At 48.8% G+C, this 19341-nt stretch overlaps 1 protein-coding gene across 1 annotated transcript; it reads right to left on the reverse strand.

Moving 5' to 3' along the window:
• Window positions 1-10555: 10555 nt before the first annotated feature.
• On the reverse strand, window positions 10556-12159 carry LOC125699726 (testis-specific serine/threonine-protein kinase 6-like). Its single transcript, XM_048959557.1, has one exon. The coding sequence runs from the start codon at window positions 11384-11386 to the stop codon at window positions 10556-10558; it is 831 nt and encodes a 276-aa protein (XP_048815514.1). The 5' UTR covers window positions 11387-12159.
• Between the last annotated feature and the right edge of the window lie 7182 nt (window positions 12160-19341).

The raw sequence follows: 19341 nt of genomic DNA on the forward strand, positions 1-19341 counted from the left end.
GGTCAGCTCCTCATCTCATTCGAAGTGGAGATTCTCAGTATGTCTCCCTTGGTACTTCCCAAATTTGAAATACTCGGGGAAGATTTTGCCCTGCAGATCTGTTCACTGCATCCTATCATGACTCCCTCCTGCCCCACAGACCAGCTGTGTCCTTTCCAGCAGAGGGACAAGAAGCTGTGCTCCCTGCCCCAGCATCGCCCCTGTGGCTGAGAGCTGCACAGGAAGCAACTGCTCAGAGCTCAGCATCACCTCTCCTGCTCTTTGTCCACCTCTCCAACCAGGGATGTTTCACAGGTTTCACAGGAGGAGCAGGAAACACACTCAGGAGCTGCTAGGGGTGGTGATGGAGGCTGGCACTGCAGTGCCCTGCTCTGGTCTCGGTGCCTAGCTCTGGGCTGAAGGAAGGCAACTGTGAGCAGCTGTGGGGCCTTTCACACTCACAGCATGCTTTCGGATGGAAAAAAACATCCCACAGCTATGAATGGATGGGAAAGATATATATAATATAAAGCCTCATCATAATGAGTGGGATACAAACATGTCTGTCTGAGTGAAACTGCAGCACTAAGTAAAGCTTTTCTTCATCCTCTCCCATTTTTCAAATAATTACTGAAAGCAAATATTTTGGGTATTTCTCATGTGCGAGAAAGAGAAGAAACGTCTCATTCTTTACAGGCTTTTGTTTTATTATCCCAACATAGCTACTGAATTAGGACGCTAGGAGAGCTCACACAACAGTGTGTTTAGCCCCAAAACAAACTCGGTGTGCACAGAGCCAGTGCTGGCTGCTCTCCAGAGGACTTTGACGTACTTCAGCTCTGCTTTGCACAGCCATGCACAGGGGAGGAGAATGCTGCAGCCGGGCCGGTGCCAGCTGTGTGCTGGGCTAATGAAGGCACGTGGCAGGGACAGGGGACAAGAGACACTCTCTCCTCCCCCCCAAACAAAAGAAAAGGCAGTAAACCTGGAACCCCAAAAGTGACACAGTGGCTCTGGAGCTGGGACTCATTTTGCACAGGCCTTGGGCAGGCATCGGGTGGTAAGATGTTCTAATTGCTGACGGCCCGCTCTAAGTGCTGATGGATGCACTGAATATCAGCACATGGAGATAAAGGACTCTGCATCCTATTATCAGTTCCTGAGCAATTGGTACGTCTTATTTAGTGTAACTAGATTCACGGGTCAGAATCCCACACACACAGAGCGCACACCTTTCCTTTGACTGGAAGCAGAATATTACGAGGGCATTTCTTCGCCATAACAGTGGTTTGCCAGTTCCTCAGCAGAGCCTTTATGTCATACTTTGATATTTTTACTTTCAGGCCACAGCTGCTGCAGCGACAGTGGCAGGCTGGAGAGCTATCTGTGCAGCAGGGCTGCAGAAAAGAGACAGATTCCTGCTCTTTATTGTCACTTCTAACCCAGAAAGTGTCTAGGTGGAGGTGCTCAGTGAGCACAGCCAGCAATTAGGGCTGAGGAATTGGGGCTGAGGGCAGCGGTGGGCTCTGGGTAAGGTCCCCCAGGAACATGGTGCAGGATGGGGCAGGCTGTGATGGGCAGCCTGCTGGGACGTGCTGTGATGCTGCTGTCACACTGCTCCCCACACAACACACTGCTCTCTCTGCCCTGCTATGTCTGCTCTGGCAGCAGGGAGTTCTCAGCGACTGAAGCAAACATTCTGGGAGGTGCAGCCTTTCCTCAAATACTGTTGTTTTTTTTTTTTCTTTCCCTTTTTAAAATTCTTTTAGATGAGTTTTCAGAAGCACTGAGTGCTCAATGAATCACTTGGCTGAATGGCCCACATAGTTTCCTCTTAAGTCAGCTTTGGCATCGAGCCACCGCTCATACCCTGCAGCTTTGCTTCGAGTAACATTTTCATTAGTGAGGTTATCCAAGTATTTGCAGCCAGGCCATCCAGCCCCGATGAACCCCACTGCTAGCACTCAGCAAGGGGGAGGAGAGCTCAGGCTTTATTAGTCAGGGCACAAAGGCATCGACCAGAAAGAAGCTTGCCTCCTGCACAGAAGGAACCTCCCTCAGATGTCACGTTGCATCCAGGGTAGCCCACCTACATCCCCTTGCTGTCTGTGCTGGATGGGGCCACTGGCATCCTCCAGCACCCAGAGGAAGTTGGGCTTGCCCACAATTAGCTCTACTTTTCCTTTCCAAAGAGGATGCCACCATGAAGAGTGCGTGCTGCAAACCAATAATCTGATGCAGGTCCAGAAGGACAAGTTCAATCAAACATCTCAGTGTTTTAGAGCACTGCCTGTGTTCATTTTAGACTCATTTTAGCATGGCAGGTCACAGCAGTATAAACATTGTGGGGAAAAAAAAAGGCCGAGCTGGCAAACAGTCAGAACTTGCTGTTCCTGACCCAGTAACCTACTTTTTGAGTACCACGTAACATGAAAGCCACCCCTAGCTCAGACCACAACGTCACCTCTTACTTAACTTGGAGGTAAATAGTGGGTCTGGCTGGGAAGAGTTAGATGACGTGGTCATCATGTATTTCATTCTGGGCACAAAAACCATTTTAGGCTAAACAGGAATATGAAGGGCAGTTTCTGGCCTTGTGTCATCCAAAGCCACTGCAGCACGGTTTGGAGCTGGGTGTCCAGGCTGACACCCACACTGACACACAGGAACAACCAGAAAAGCTGTCTGCAGCACCGGTGCCACCATCGGCACAAAGAAGCGGTCCAAGGGAGCAGCACACGAAGGAGACCTGTTCTTCCTCCATGACTCCGCTTAAGGTATATTCACTCCCCTCTCTCATCCTGACCTGATGTGATAGCTCAGAGATGATAAGATCGGTCACTGAAAGTGGAGAAGACTTCAGGACCTCTGTGAAAAGCAAAAGCAGCTCACCAGCCATCGCCCTGCTCCTCTGTTCTCCCTTCAGCTGAACAAGAGCAGCAGCCAGCAGCCCTCAGGACGGCACCCCGCCTTCCTCTCCCCTTCGCAGACCCACCTGCAGCCCCTGAAACGTGTCATGTTCTTGGGACCATGCACAGCATGCAGATGGCATAATGGGAAAGCCACTGGGAGCCCAGCAAAACGAAATGGTTATCCCAAGACTTCAGCAGGCATCAGGGTGTCTCAGCCCACCTACAGCATTTCAGGGCAGCAGAGAGCTCACTGAGGACCCAGCTCTGCAAAACTTGGGATCTTGGAGGTGTTTTGTTTGACTAAAGCCAGTAGGAGGTTTCCCATCAGGATGTAAATGGAGAGGGACTAGGCTTGAGTGAAGTTTCCAGAGAGTTTTCTATTAGGAATAAAGGAGGCAGCGAGACAGAAAATATGTATGCTCATTCTGTGGTGCCTGAAATTGTGTCTCTCCCTCCACGATCATCCTTAGAAATCAGTGTTTAATGCTAAATTATAATCAGCAAAAGATAAACAGAAAGGCTAGATATACGCTTAGTACTGGAAAGGACTCGTGTTTTGCTGAACAGGCTATCAGGGAAAACAAACAAGAGTGTTCAGGCAAAGAAATTACAGAGGGGCTCTTTAGGGAAATGACGGGGACTGATTCTGCGTGGAATAAGGCCATGTGGGCTCACAGTTGCTGCCAATGTGTCTCTCAACTGAAACACGCACAGAATAGAAAGAGGTGGAGAATGAAGGACATAATCAAACATTCCAGCTTCCTAATGATAATAATAATAAAAAGAAATATATATATTTATAAGTGAATGAAATGATCAGAGGTCTTGAAGTTGTTCAATTTCCCAGCTGACTTGGATTTTATTCTTGTTGATCCTCTGGCTTCCCCACTGCAAAATATCTTACAAATTCTAGCTACGTTTCCTTGTGCCATCACAAACCATTTTCCCACCATCTCTTTTACCAGCAATTTTAACTTAACCTAAGATTAAAAACATGTGGAAGTATTTCAGACTAGCTGGCATAAGCACAACACAAAAGTAAATGTTCTAATAGACATAAGAAGTCATTTTTCTTGACAACAATGTCTAATTTAGATCTCTGAAATTGTAAAATTAAAAACTATTCTAATCCATACTTACACAAAAATGCATTTCTAGCAGATTATAATATCTAACCGCTCATTACACGAAATCTTGGAATGACCATATTGTAAAAAGAATAATTGCCTAATTATGAAGTCCTGATGATAAAGACACCATTGTCACAGAAACATCTGGGCTACCAGCTCCCCAGGGTGGGAGAAATTTCAATAGGCAGAGAACAACCAGCAGGCAGATAAAAGAGGTCCGGAGCAAAACCATCTCCCGCTGCCATTGCTGCGTGGAAGCGCGGTGACGGCTTCCAACAAACAAACCAGTAATAACCTATTCACAGCAGCACAGCAGTTGCACGTACATGGAGATGAGGGGCAATTAACAAATGTTATGTATATTCTTGCCTCATCTTAAAAAAAAAAAACAACAAAACCCAACAAAACCCAAAAATCATCTACTCTACCTCTCCATATTGACAACCTGGAAAAATGTACATTGTATCAGGGCTTCAGAAGACAATTTAGCAATCTGACGCCTTAGATAGAAGGACAAAGAGTTGTCCGATTTGAAGGTGGCAGCAATCAGTAGCACTTCTGCAGCATTTATCTCACATAAAACACCATTTAAGTGATATTTGAAGGACAAAGCAGGAGCAGAAGGAAAGGTCAGTTATGCCTAAAGAGGAGAAGCACAGTGAAAAGCAGGGAAGTTTGATGGCCTCATTCAGCTCAGCTCAACCCCAGCGAGAAATCTGGGCCTTGTCATTAAGCCCGCTGTGAATGTTGCGTTAACAGCAAAGTTTGTGGCTGCACATATTTCAGCCTCTTACGAAACAGTGAAAACTTTTCTTGGAAAACTGGGAATACAATGAGATGATTACCCCGGATTGCTCAATGCCATAGCAAAGGGAGCCAAGGAAGAGCAAGAATGGCTGCGCAGGCTGAGGGCTGCGGACAAGGAGGAGCCAGCCCGCCTGTAGGCTCTGCCCTGGAGCCCTGCATCTTCCCTATGGGTCTGAGCCCAAGTGCTGCACAGTGCGCACCCAGCCTGTCCCTGAGCACTCAGAGAGTCCCGGGGAGCTAATGAGGGTTGTTAACAGTTAAATGCATGAATGTATTCCCTGGCCTCGCGGCTCCAAGAAGGCTTCGTTTCTTGTCTCTGAGCAGAGCTCCCACCGCTGGCAGTGACCTGGCATCACTGATCAGGCTGAACCTTGGACTCCACAACGGAAAGCTCACATGTAAGCAATGTGCAAGGCCCCAGAACCAGACTTTATGGATGAGACGCCGAGGATGATGTATCACCGATGGGATAAGCCTTTTATTCTGTTTTCCCTGCAGGGCCGATTACAATGCAGATGGCATCAAAAGTGCAGTAGCCTTCTCACATGGCTGTCATCTCTGATTCTCTGCTAGAGGTCATATCAGGGCTCCCATTCTAAAATGCTGCCAGCTGAGGTTTATAACGCAGGTGACAGCCAGGTTCTCTGCCAAGAAGTCCTTCCAAAGCAAAACTGTTTAGCCGTGGGTATTCTGCTCATGTTGGATATTTTGATTACAAGCACGATACAATCTGCAAAGCAGCATCAGCCCATGCACTGAAGTGTTTTCCATAAATGGCTCTGCACAGCAGTCAGACCGATGCAGACTCTGTGGCTGCCTGCCTGCGTGCGCTGTGTGCGGCTGCTGGGACGAAGCTCTGCCCTCACGAAGGCGCACTGCAATATCTGCATGGCACTGAGGCTCCCCTAAGCCTGGCATTTGTGCTGATGGGGGCTTTAAGTGCTGTGTGTGCTGCAGGCTGGCCTGCAGAGCACTGGTGAATGCAGTCACACACATTAGGGAAAGCTTTCCCATTTTCTAAAGAAGTGTTACTCTTCTGTTAAGTAAATAAAGATGTGCCTGTTGTTTACTTTCCAGCACATACTGCAAAGCTCGTGTTAATTAAACTTCTAAAGCACACAACAGAATAAATCTGTGTTGGTGTCATGCCAAGAAATTGCATATGAACTCTTCCCCCATGCTCGGAACAGCAGAAAACCATTTACTCCATCCAGAACAAAGCACCAGTGGGTCAGGACCCTGAAGCTAAGAGTCTCTGTTCTCCATCATAGGCTCCAGAGCTGAAGATCTGAGATGCACAAGTATTGGGCAAAATCATCAAAAAGGAGAAGGCCAGGAGAGAACTCAGAGGCTTGAGGTTGCGCTCGCCAGTCACAGCTTTGTGGCCCCGATTAGCCCTGGTACGACATCAGACACATGAGTTTCTTCCCTGGGTGGCTTCTTGTTCATAGCAGAGGGACAGCCCAAACCCTGGACCATCCCCAAAGCTCAACAGATATTGTGCTGCAGTCTCCTTTCCTTCAGAAAAACCAGCCCCATTACAGATTACTGTAATTCTCAATGTCTTTTTCTTGCTGTTACACTAACTGCAGACATTTGCCAGCTCATTCTGGCCAGCTACAGCCTGGTTCCCACCAGCTTCAGGAGAACTGTAGCTGTGCCCACAGAGCCTAACGAAACTTGTCACATGGACTGCCCAGTCAAGCACATAGAGAAATAAAAAGCAGCAAAAGAAATAGAAGGTTATTTCAAACTGCCGTGTTACTCAGACTCCCGTGCCCATCTCTGTACAAAGAAATGACACAGCATCAACATCCTGGATTCTGGTGTCGGGGTTGTGGTTCAGGTTCCCAAGCCTTGGGGAGGTGGTTTCAGTTGCTCTCTTGTCTTCTGAGCTCCACATAGGACTACAGAGGCACATAACATGACTGCTTATTGAAAAAGCATACGTGTCACTGCGTCACTGCTGCCCAGGAAGGACAGAACCATCACTGTTGATTCCCACATCAGATAAATACAGCTTAAAAGAAAGCATCTTTACATCAGTTTTGGATGACTCATGCAACAGATACAGAGATGCCTTAATGTGCTTCTTTCTTCTCCTACACACCACCATGTGCTCAGGGCTCCGTCTGCAGTTACTTCACAAAAGAATGTTGAAGGGCTTTTTGCTCCTATAGAACTGTTTCCAAACACCAATGGTAGTTTCTATTTTAACAACACCATCACCCGACATATTGCTACTGAGCAATTTGTGATGCAAATGCACTGCAACGCACCAAATTCCAGTGTTAGCAAATGCAAAGTGAATATTTCACTTTTGCGTTGCAGTGCAGTGACTTTTGTGTTTAAAAAATACTGTCCTGAATTTGCTTCAAAGCTGAAGCCAGTTCCTGCACCAACTATTGATGCGATGCAGCAAAAACATAGGTGAAACCTGAGCTTGTGCCCTACTCAACAAAGTGCTGCTGCATAACTGGAGAATTCAGTATAGCATTAAAATCTAACTTTTGTGTCTAACATTTCCAGCCCCAGTAATTGACACTCCGATGTTATTAGATGTCTGCTTTGTTGTGTTTGTTTGCTTTTGTTTTAATTCTGGATTGCAGATCCCTTAACTGCTGGGAAACTGAATATCACTGGCAAACTTCCATTAAAGATTTCAGTAGAACAGGAGCATTTAATTTTCTAATACCTACACAGCAAAGTGTTGGGGAGAAGACAAGTCAAACTTCCATTTTTTTATTTCATTTTATTGGAGAAAAAGATGATTCCTGCACTGATTATTGGACCATTGACACAGACATGAGTAGAACAACACGTCTTGATGAATTCTACTGTATGCACTTTAGAAAGGAAATATTGGAAAATAATTCAGTCTGTCTGAAGACAGATTTTTAAATAACACTTTAGAGCTAGTCACAATTTGCTCGCAATGCTTACATTAAAAAGCCCACAGAATTAAGGGGGAGAAAACCCTTCTGCCCCAAATAGCTCTTTATGATACTGCTTTGGGACATTTGTTCTCACATCTTTCGCACCAAGTAGTTCTAACTCACAGCATTTCTGGCCACTGACCTCCTGGGACACAGGGTATCAGGGAAGCAAAGAGCTACCAGTCTTCCCTGAGAGCAGACCACAGAATGAGTCTTGAGATGACACCTCCAACATTTGGCTTTGAACACAAGCTGGAAACTCTACATCAGCTGGGCAGTGAAGGCTGAAGGACCATAGTAAGCAAGTCCCAACCTCAGTGCACATGGCCTGAACCCCTTTGAGGAAGCACATTTTGGGGTGTGAGTGGGTTCCTCAACAAAGCCTTCTAGCCCTCTGGATGTGGTCTGGGAGGTGGGCTACTTTTGGGAGCATTTTTGGGGCATAACCCCCTCATTGGGTCTGTCCAGTGGAGGTCCCTGGAGGCCTCACGCTAAAGAGCCATCTAAAGAGAAGTCCCAAACTGTCCATCACTTCCTAATCATCACAAAAGCCACCCAGAATAAAATCTGAACAGCTGATGACTGCAGGGGATACACAACCCAAATGTAGAATTCTACCAGTAAACATTTTCTTACCTTAAAAAAAAGTTACTTGTACTCATGGATATCACTGCAATTAGAAATAGCTTTACCTTTTAAGAGTAAAAACGTAATTTCAATAAATATTTTCTCCTGAAGATAAAAATAAGGGTACTGTTATGGTAACAGAGCTGTGCCTCTCAGCAGCCTCTATAGAAGAGCTGGTTAAAAGCACTAGTGCTGTGCTATCCGGCCAGATGCAGCAAACTATTTGCAGTTCAGAACAGGAATAAAGCACCTTCAGCTCTGCTTTGTTTAGCATTCAGTAGCCAAAACATATCCCGAAGTAAACACTGGCGGATTTGGGCATGTGCATCTCCAGCACTCAGGTCCATGACCTCGGTTCCCTGATGCTATCACTTCATCCTCGTCATAACACTTCAAGAAAGGACATAAACATCTCATAGAATAAAATGCTCTTGACTTTTATGAACAGTCTGATTCAGAAGCCCTCAGAGTGCACTTTCATGACCGGCTCAAGCACATCTTGCCCTTGAAAAAGGCATTTCTTCCAGTCCCAGGCTCCCTTGCATGGAAAACCATGCTTACATGGTTGAAAGCTAACGTGGAAGAAAGTTATGAAAAGCATCTGCTTTCAACTACTTTGCCACAAAAATCCTTGCTCTGAAGTAGTGGAGATTGCAGAAAGAGAAAACAACTGCCTTCTTTGCTCTTAAATAGAATCAGAGCACAGCTTGGGATGGAAGGGACCTTAAAGATCACTCAGTTCCAACCCCCTGCCATGGCAGGGCTGCCAGCCACTGATTCAGGCCCCAGCTCAGGCTGCCCAGGGCCCACCCAAGCCAGCCTGGGCCACCTCAGGGGTGGGCACCCACAGCTCTGGGCAGCAGTGCCAGAGCTTCACTATCCTCTCTGTGAAAACTTTACCTGACATCTAATCTAAATCTCCTCTGTCTTAGGGCACTGAGGTGATCAGAGGGCTGGAGCAGCTCTCCTGTGAGGAAAGGTTGAGGGAACTGGGCTTGTTTGGCTTGGAGAAGAGAAGGCTGCGGGGAGACCTCACTGTAATCTTCCAGCACTTGAAAGGAGCGTATAAACAGGAAAGGGAATGGCTTTTTGTGAGGGTGGATAGTGATGGAACAAGGGGGAATGGTTTTAAACTGAGACAGGGGAGGTTTAGGTTGGATCTGAGGAGGAAGTTTGTCACACAGAGGGAGGTGAATAAGGGATCCAAATTGCCTAACTACATTCAACACAGACCAGAGGGCACTCACACCCCATGTCGTGGTTGCCCCCATCAGCTGTGCTAGCTCCACTCCTGGAGATTTCCAGCTTTCCTCCAGCCAAAATCCCAAGCAAGCCCCAAGTGCCACGGCTGCTCCCACAGCTGGCTCTGCCTGGACAAGGAACCTTGGGCTCCCAAGACGACAGCCGTTTTTACTCTTGCAGACACACAGACTTTGCAGTGAGTTAGAATTTGCAAGGGTAAGCATAGACCCGTGAAAACATGGGACAGCAAGCAATGCATACATCTGGCAATTACATTTTGGCTACTGCTGACTTCTGTTCTTCACAACAGAAGCACCTGAAAAGACAGAGCCGTGGGGGTGACCGTGATTGCTAGGCTGATTGCCTCTGTGGCCAGGATGTTTCTTTCTCATCCGGTACCTCTGGGCAGAGACTTCGAATGCTGTCATTATTCCATGCCTGCAAGACGTGGTTGAAGTTAAGGCATGGATCTGAAAGCCACCCCAGAACTTCTGGGTCGGTAATGCTGTTGGATTGCTTGTAAACATTCTGCTGTGAGGGTTTTTGTTTGTTTGTTTGTTTTTGAGTATTCCGGTGTGATCTAAAGCTCAATACAGGCCGGTGGCTACCAAAGCTGGATCAGTGGGAGAGCTTGGGCCTGGCCCCCCTATTTGCTCAGACAGCCACTGCTATGCGAGCAGCTCCATGGTGTGCTCTAACCCCTCACTCAATACAGCGACCAGAGCCTGAAGCCTAACCGATGGCAGGTTTATTCATCTGCTTTGTGAAGGCGTTTGACCAAGTTCTTGACCAAGTCTTGCCAGCACTTGAAGTTTAATCCCACCCACACCCTGCTAGTCAAACTGCTCAAGAGCTTTTCTTCAACAGCATTTATTGCACCAAAAGCTGGCTGTCCTGACACATTCTCTGGGGAGGATTCCCCTTAGATGTCCCCCTTCAGCCAGCTGTTGCTGGCCACCTGCTCCACGCTGGGCCGGGAGGATGGTAAGAACTGCAGCAGCTGGACAAGGAGGGCCTGGCAGGGCTCCGGCAGCGCGGACACCCCCCTCAGGTGCTGCACCCCATCCTTCTGATGCTGGATCGTGTTGCAGAGGCAGCCGTGGAAGGGCAAGCTGCCAGTCACCATGGCAAGAAGGACCACCCCCAGGCTCCAGATGTCCAACTTCTTGGCATCGTGGGGGTAATGCAGCCACATCTCCGGGGCCATGTAGGCTTCTGTTCCGCAGAAGGTGCTGCTCACTTCTGGGTAGCTGCTCATTTCCTTGCTGAGGCTAAAGTCAGCAATCTTGGCCTGGCGGCCATCAGCACTGAGCAGTATGTTCTCACACTTGAGGTCACGATGCACGATGTTGTGGTCATGGAGGCAGTGCACGGCCCCCACCACCTGCACAAAGATGTCCCGGGCGTCGGGGACGCAGGGCAGCTTGCCCAGCTGCTGCAGCCGCTGCTGCAGGTCGAAGGCTGCCGACTCCATCACGATGTAGACCATACTGTTGGTCAGCTCAAAGATCTCAAAGATGAGCACGATGTTGGGATGATCCAGCTCACGCAGGATGGAGAGCTCCCGGGGCAGAAACTTCTCCACAAATTCTGGAGAGGCCCTTCGCTTGTCCACCATCTTGATAGCTAGGGGGACCGTGTATTTGGGGGAGGTGGCCGCCCTCACCGTGGAGAACGCACCCTCTCCTAAGGTCTCCCCCAGCGTGAAGCCCAGCTTGTGGAGTAGCTTCTTGTCTTTGTCAGTGTTTGGCATCTTAGCTGGTCCGGATAGGACGAAAGCGTGTCCGCAGTCGACCTTCACAAACCTGCAGTGGTCCCACAGTTGCCCTGTGGGGCTGAGGGTCCACCCAGGCACTGTGACAAAGTGTGACAGTGCCTCACTATGACTGTGATGTCAACATGGTCCGACGGGTCTGCGCTGCTCCTGGATGTCCCAGCTTGTCATGCATACACACTGGGAGAACTTCCAGCACTGAATATATATATATATATTCCTGCAGAGAGCAGGAGGGGAGAGGAGACGCGGGCAGTGCCTGAGGGCTGTGCAGTCAGGCAACAGCAGTGACTTGCTTGAGAGTGGCCCCTCTGCTCCGCTTCTGCTCACAAAACACACCAGAACCTTGATGAGGCTGCGTTTGCTAGGACTTTCCTGTGCTTCTACCCAGCCGCTTAAAAAGACGTCCTCTGCCTGCTTTTGGCACAAATGCTCTGCTGCTAATGGCAGAGGCAATTTCCAGGTCTGCATGGGCGCTAAACGACACGCCGATGGTTGCCAGGAACTCCACTATTTAGGGCTGTGTATTTCCTCCGTGGGAAGACAGCAGCTAATCTGTGGGTGCCCAGCCTTTTTTGCCCGGGCTGCTCCCACAGAAGAGGGGCTGCCTCGGTTTCCCACAAACCAAGGTGTCACTCGGGCTTGATGGCCATCTCAGCAGTTCTCAGGGAGCTCTCGAGGTGCTGCTCAGAGAGTTCAGATCAAGTTTTACTCCTGCTGTGCTTCACCCTTGAGAGCAGCTGCTCACGCAGGCACGTCCTGCCAAGCAGCCATGGCGTGAGTGAGGCGTGACTGTGGAGCGGGGGATGTTTTTCTCCGGTACAAGAGACCTGATCAAACTTTTGAGCAGAACACCTGACTGCAGCTCCATGCGCTCTGCTCACAGGTATTGCATTTCTGTCGACTGGGCACTGAGAACCAGAGACAGGCTGTAGGTACCGCCTTCCAGGGTGAACACAGAAAGGGAGGGCGGGCACTGTGATGACCAGAGGGCTGAAGCACCTCTCCCATGAAGAAAGGCTGAAGGAACAGAGCTTGTTTAGCTTGGAGAAGGATCCAGGGAGACTTTATTGTGGCTTTCCAGTACTCAAAGGGAGCGTACAAACAGGAGGGAGAATGGCTGTTTATGGGGTGGAAAGTGACAGGACAAGGAGTGGTTTTCAACTGACACAGGGGAGGTTTAGGTTGGATCTGAGGAGGAAGTTTGTCACACAGAGGGAGGTGAGGCACTGGAACAGGTTGCCCAAGCAGGCTGTGGATGCCCCATCCCTGGAGGCATTCAAGGCCAGGCTGGACGTGGCTCTGGGCAGCCTGGTCTGCTGGTTGGCGACCCTGCACACAGCAGGGGGTTGAAAGCAGATGATCACTGTGGGCCTTTCCTACCCAGGCCATTCTATGATTCTATGATTCTGTCTTCATAAGAGAGGTGATCTTTCTTTTTGACCCTCCTCTGGACCCTCTCCAACAGCCCCATGTCCATCTTGTGCTGGGGACCCCAGACATGGACACAGTACTCCAGATGGGGCTTCATGAGGGCAGAGCAGAGGAGGACAATCCCCTCCCTGCCCGCTGCCAGCCCTCTGTTGATGCAGCCCAGGCTACTACTGGCCTCCTGGGCTGTGAGTGCACACTGCTGGCTCATGGTAAATTTTCACCCACCAGGATCCCCAAGTCCTTCTCTGCAGGGCTGCTAACAAGGATTTCCTCTCTCAATCTGTACTCATATCTGGGATTGCACCAAGCCAAGTGCGATACCTTGCATTTGGCCTTGTTGAACCTCATTAGGTTCTCATGAGCCCACCTTTTGAGTTTATCAAGGTCTCTCTGGATGTCATCCCTTCCTTCTGCTAGATCAGCTGTACCACTCAGTTTGGTGTCATCTGCAAACCTGCAGAGGGTGAAGCACCGTGAGGCAGTACTCTGTGATCAACAGCCCTCAAACTCTACATGCCATCTACTGTCTCAGCCTAACACAGCATTCTCACCTCACGTGGAGCTTGGATATCTGCAGTAAAGATTGTAGTATATGCAAACACCGCGTGCATGTTGTGCAATGCACAGACAAAAGGACAGTTCAAGAGGAAGAGAATGAAAATATTCTTCAACTCTACTAAATGCCACTGAGAAAAATTTGTTAGGAATGGATATAAAGATTTGAAGAAGAAACCATTCACAGCATCTGTGTTATTGTTCCATACAGCTGAGCCACTGTGCCCCATATATCACAGCATCAGCTGAGGAAATCATATCTAGTATCTAATGTATACATCTACAAAAACACTGCTGTAGAGCAAAGGTTGCCAAATATCAGGGAGCTGAAATTCAGCAACTGACCTGAACAGTGTAACGTTAAGTACACCTCCACGTGTGGAATTATTAATCTACCCAGATTCAAGGATCTGCTACATGCCTTGGCCAAATGACACGATACCAGCTGAACCTAAAAGCATTTGTGATTCCCATACAGGACTGTTTCAGCCCCTCAGGTGGCTTGCTCATATACTGTGCTGCATTTCCAAGCAATGTACAAAGACATGCTTTCAGACAAATCCTGTTTTATCATTGCTCGGGGGTGAGAGTCTACAAGCCCTCAAGCAGACACACTGATAAGAGTTTATTCAGCAAAGCTGATGACTGTTCTGCTCCTTAGCTCTCGTTGTACCTCTGAGACAACGGTTTTCAGGGGTCAACCATATACTTTAGGACAGCAGACTCAAGATTTGACTTTGGGTAGAGCCCTAAGATGGATTAGACTGTCATTCTGCCCACCCCAATTGCATGCTGTAATCAGCTTATCTGTAATATGACAGGTTTAGCAAAAGTGACAGTTGCTTGCTGTCCAATATCATTAGCTAGCCCTGCCACAAGAGCTCAGACATGGTGCTCCATCTCCTTACAAAAATCAGCTTATTAATAAACACACAGCCTGGCAAAATGTCTTCTACATAGTTAAAGCAGTGCTTTGGGCAGGGTCTGTCCTATTCATCCACCATGAAAACTCAAATTCTAGCTAAGGTAAGGTCAAAACAGCAAATAGGCTCAATGGACTGCCATATCAGAGGATGGCTAAGCACAGAAGCAATCAAGTGTACCCTCAGCAAGTTTGCTGATGCCACCAAGCTGAGCGATGCAGTTGAAACAATGAAAGGAAGAGATGGCATCCACAGGGACATGGACAGGCTTGAAAAGTAAGTGTTGAAGAACCTAATGACAGAATGGCCAGGGTTGGAATGGACCTCAAGGATCATGAATCTCCAACCCCCCTGTCACATGCAGGGCTGCCAACCTCCCATTTAACACTAGACTAACGAAGCTCAACAAGGCCAACTGCAAGGTGTCGCACTTGGGTGGTGCAATCCCAGATGTGTGTAGAAGGACAGAGGTGTGCTGGTGAACAAAAATGCTGGATGTGAGCTAACTCTGTGCACTTGCAGTCCAGGAGGCCAAGGGTATCCTGGGCTGCATCAGCAGAAGCTGTGGATGCCCCATCTTGAGGCATTCAAGGCCAGGCTGGATGAGATCCTGCACAGCCTGAGCTGGTTGCCAAACCAGCCCATGGCAGGTGGTTGGAAGTAAAGAATCTTGGAGGTTCCCTCCAACCTAAGCCGTTCTATGATTTGTTTCTTAGACTTCATTACATTTGTTACTCCAGTTCTAGAGTCTACAGAGAAAACATCAAACTAATCAAAAGACACTGAATTAAATAAAAACTGTAATAAATAGATATATGTTAATTTCTGCAACAGAACACTTGAACTAGAAAATAATGGTGGAGTCCCTCAGATCGAGGCAAACAACATTATCCTTATTCAAGACTGTATTTTAAGAAGTATGATTTGAAGAACAGAAAGCTCCAGCTTCACTACTGATGACATAAAGGCTTCAAGAGAACTGCAGCCACATTTGTCATTTCCCTGGTGTGGGCCCACAGGCAAACCTGTGTGCTGAGCTACTTGCTGCAGGACAACTGCAGCCGTAGACCTACGTGAATATAGTTGAGATGTCAGGCAGCGTGGGAGGACCAGGGGTGGGACAAGGTGGGGGCTGGCCTCTTCTCCTGCATAACTAGCAGTAGGATTAGAAGGAATAGCCTCAACTTGCACTAGGGGAGATTCAGGTTGGATGGTAGGAAATTTTTTTTCTCCCAGAAAGTGCTCAGGTGCTGGAATGGGCTGCCCAGGGAGTGGTGGAGTCACCATCTCTGGAGGTGTCCGAGAAATGTGTAGATGCTGTACTGAGGGACATGGTTTAGTGGGAAATGGTGATGATGGGTGGACGGTTGGACTGGATGGTCTTGGAGGTCTTTTCCAACCTTGATGATTCTATGATTCTGCAATTTCCCCAAAAGCCTCCACAGTAATCTCCAGACCCAGCAATTCTATAGTATTCTTCAAGTGAAGGAAATGAGATGTTTTTATGTTAACACCTACCTGTGGAGAAAAAACATCCCACTATTTAACAAGGAGCTCTTTAAAGACATCCTGGGAAATCTTCCAAGAGCTACGCTGAAACGAACGAACACTCGATTATTTACATTTTATTAATATGGTCTTTTATTTGCATGTTGGAAATTCCTGCCCTATTCTCCCATTTACCTCCCAAAGGGAATTCCTGATTTGCTGAAGCTGGAGCACTCCCTGGCCCTAACCACACTGCAGACATTTGCCTGCTGAGAGCTCCTCTGGCAGCAGCCCAGAGCAACTCTGGGGCTCAGCCTGCCCCAGAGGAAGCATAGGGTGAACAAATGTTCATAATCCCATTCCCAAGAACTTGAATTACAAGATATGGATGAACCATCAGTCAAACCCAGCTCTAAACCATCTCCAAGCTACAGCAAATAGGCAGCAGGTTTTCAGCTTGTTTTAATACTTTGAAAAATTTGTAGGCACGGGGAGAGGCCTCAAGCAGCTTCGTAACAGTGAAGCTGATAATGGGTGCTGATGGCTTCAGCAGCCACCATGGGGTGATGTGACAAGGGAGGTCCAAGGGTGGGGGAGGTTCCCCCTCCAGTCCCTGGGGACCTTTCACATGTGTGGGACCCCCCAGTGGCAGAGCACAATCAGTTCTTTACAGGCATGCTCCCATAGTCCTGGTCTGGCTTCTGCTCCTCTGCTTGGGCCCTGGGGCTCCTCAGCTCCCAGCAAGACACTTGCTTTCTCCAGAGCTATTCTCCAAACCACCCTCTCCCTTACATGACACTGCTTCACACTGCCTGTTCCCAAAACTTCTCAAGGATTTTTCTTCACCCCCCACCTCCTTGCAGCAATCAACACGCACAAACATTTACAGTTCTCAAATTCAACAAAGGGGCAACAAGGCTACTGAGGGTGACACGAAGGGCATGCATTTCAAATGTCAAGGTTTCAACAGGAAACACGCAGATACCTCCCATTATCTGAAGCCTCCTCTTTGCACAGCTGATACTATCAGGGCCCATCCCATCCCCCTGCTTTTACCACCAATGCTTTCACTCGAGAGTGGGTTAATATCACATGTTCTTAGGGTTGAGTGTTTACCACGTCTATTTCAATGTTCTGCTAATCTGGATGCTAGGCACTGGTCAATTCATTCTAGAAGCTCACAATAAATAAAAGAACTGTCCTCTGGAGCTGAGTTCCTGAAGCAGGCAGCAATGCTGCTAAATGCTGATCCAGCTGCTGGGAGTTTAAACCAGGCTAGATTTCCACCACCACCACACACTCAGGTCACAAGTGGAAAAGGCAGAGCCGAACGTTGGGAGCAAAGTCAGTCCACTCAGGGAAGAGAACAAGCATCACACAGCAGGCTCAGATAAACCTTAGAGCAGCTTTGCCAACAGGAGACTCACAGTTGAATTGCACGTCCTAGCCCCACACAACATTGCAGTGACATTTTCAATTTTTCATTGCTGTTTTATAACTCTTATTAAACACGGACATGCGCATAGAGAAATCTGCTCAGCTCAAGGCCAAGGCTCTGCAGCTGCACTTTGCCAGGCTGCCCCGTTCCCCCAGGCAGAGCACTGTGCAGGGAGCAGCCCTGGCAATGAACAGACCCTGCACCCCCCGCTGCCCTCACAGCAGAGATTTCCCCCAGGTGTCAGTGGACGGCAGTCCCTGAGGGGTGGCTCACACTTGGCTGCTATGTTTAAGTTCCCAGCTGAGGTTGCCCATCACTTTCAATTATTATAATGATTTCTGTGAGTGGTGATGTGTGTTTACTTGGTCTCCTGGCCAGTCCTATGCTGCTTCTGTTCATTCGTACCCCACCCCAGAAGTGCGGAGCCTGGGGGATGGGACTGAACCTATCTGCTCAGTTGTGGCTGGAGCTGTTCTGGTTCAGTTCCAAGTCCAGCATCAAACTGGTTTGTTAGCTTCCAACCAGCTGAAACTAGTTCACTTGGGGAAGACAGAAGCGGAAGAAACCAAGACCACAGGGAGAGCTAAAGCCTTCCCTGGGTATCTTCCAGTCAGTCTCAGCAGCGTGCCAATGACCGATCCCTACACCTGGCAGAAATGATGGGTTGCCCTGAAAATCCCCATCTGAGCACATGCAACCCTACACTGAAATGCCCTACTGCCACTTCTGGGCAAAAGCCGAGGCCAACAACACGCAGTGAGAACGCGAAAGGGAACAACAGCAGGCCCAGCCCGCCTCCTGCTGCTGCAGAACCACGAGCAGTCTGCCTGGTCTCCTCTCCAAGCAGGGATCTGAATGCCTTCTGTTCACCCGTGGCTAGGATCAGCTGGCAGCTGACCAGAAGAGACAAATCTTTATACCTGAACACCAATCACAGTTTCAAACTTGCCATCAATTCCTGGCCAAGGAGCAGGGCCCAGCCAGACCCCGAAGGAGCCCCGTTGCACCACGCACACACGCTCCCTCCTCACCCTTCTATGCTGCCCGCGCTACACGGAGCACCACAGAAACCCGAGCTGTGATCTCATGAGCACATCCCGAGCAACAGAGTGAAACGCACTGCGTTCTCGGGTATGGCAATTGCTACCCAGCCTCCATCCTCCTTGGGACAAGGGACACCCCACCCTGTGCCATGCCTGTGAGCGAGTGAGCACACAGCTTGTGGCCCTACACCCAGCAGGGCCCGGCCCGCTCTGTGGGGCCAGCAGGCACACGGCCATGGAGAGGAGAACAACGATGAAATAAGACATAGGCTCTAGTTTGCTGCTTCAGCTGTACATTGCAAGGAACAAATGCAGAAGTTGAAGTGACAGGAGTAGGAACATCAAGTAGCTTTTGGAGGATGACGAAAAAGGGAATGTGAAAATCGAGCACCAGAGACTCACAGTCCCAAGGGAGCACGGGCTGTATCTAACACAAGCTATTGTTCTGCTGCACAGTTCATTTCAGGACAACGCTCACCCCTGCAGTGCCATCCTGCAGCCTGAGGCTGCTCTGGATTCAGGCACACTGCTCCTTGGGACAAATCCGGGTCCCATTGCTCATATAGGTGCTGTGTCCCACTGCTTGAACCTTCCGAGCTCACAGCTCACCGCAGACCTGTCGCCACTCTGCAGCCTTTCTGGCTTTGTGCAGGAGCCCCGGTTTATCAGTGTCTCACACATAGCACTCACAGAGTCAGCAGGCCTGGACTCCTCCCGCACCTGGAGCCCAGCCCCACTCGGGCACCCAGCCCACAGCCACAGGTCAGCCCCAGCAGCACTGCCTGGACAGACAGATGTGCCAGCAGAGCTGCAGGCAGGCACCACTCTGCAAGTGCAACTGACAGCAGCAAGTCACATTCGAGTGACATCAACATCTTGTAAAGCATTTCAATTAAAACGCAAAGCACTTTGCTGCTTGAGCTCAGCCTTCTCTCCGAATGTGTTATTACCACTATAAAACCCAAGGGAAAGCCATTTAAGCTTAGCAGCAGCATCTTAATTGCGCTCATCTTTGAGGAATCCAGAAGCAGAACAAACACATTGCAGAGCTGT

This window comes from Lagopus muta, chromosome 13 (genome assembly GCF_023343835.1).
Source record: "Lagopus muta isolate bLagMut1 chromosome 13, bLagMut1 primary, whole genome shotgun sequence".
In the NCBI taxonomy this organism is placed as follows: domain Eukaryota; kingdom Metazoa; phylum Chordata; class Aves; order Galliformes; family Phasianidae; genus Lagopus; species Lagopus muta.

Coding starts and splice junctions, on each gene's coding strand:
- LOC125699726 (XM_048959557.1), bottom strand. CDS start 11,386: ATGCCAAACACTGACAAAGACAAGAAGCTACTCCACAAGCTGGGCTTC.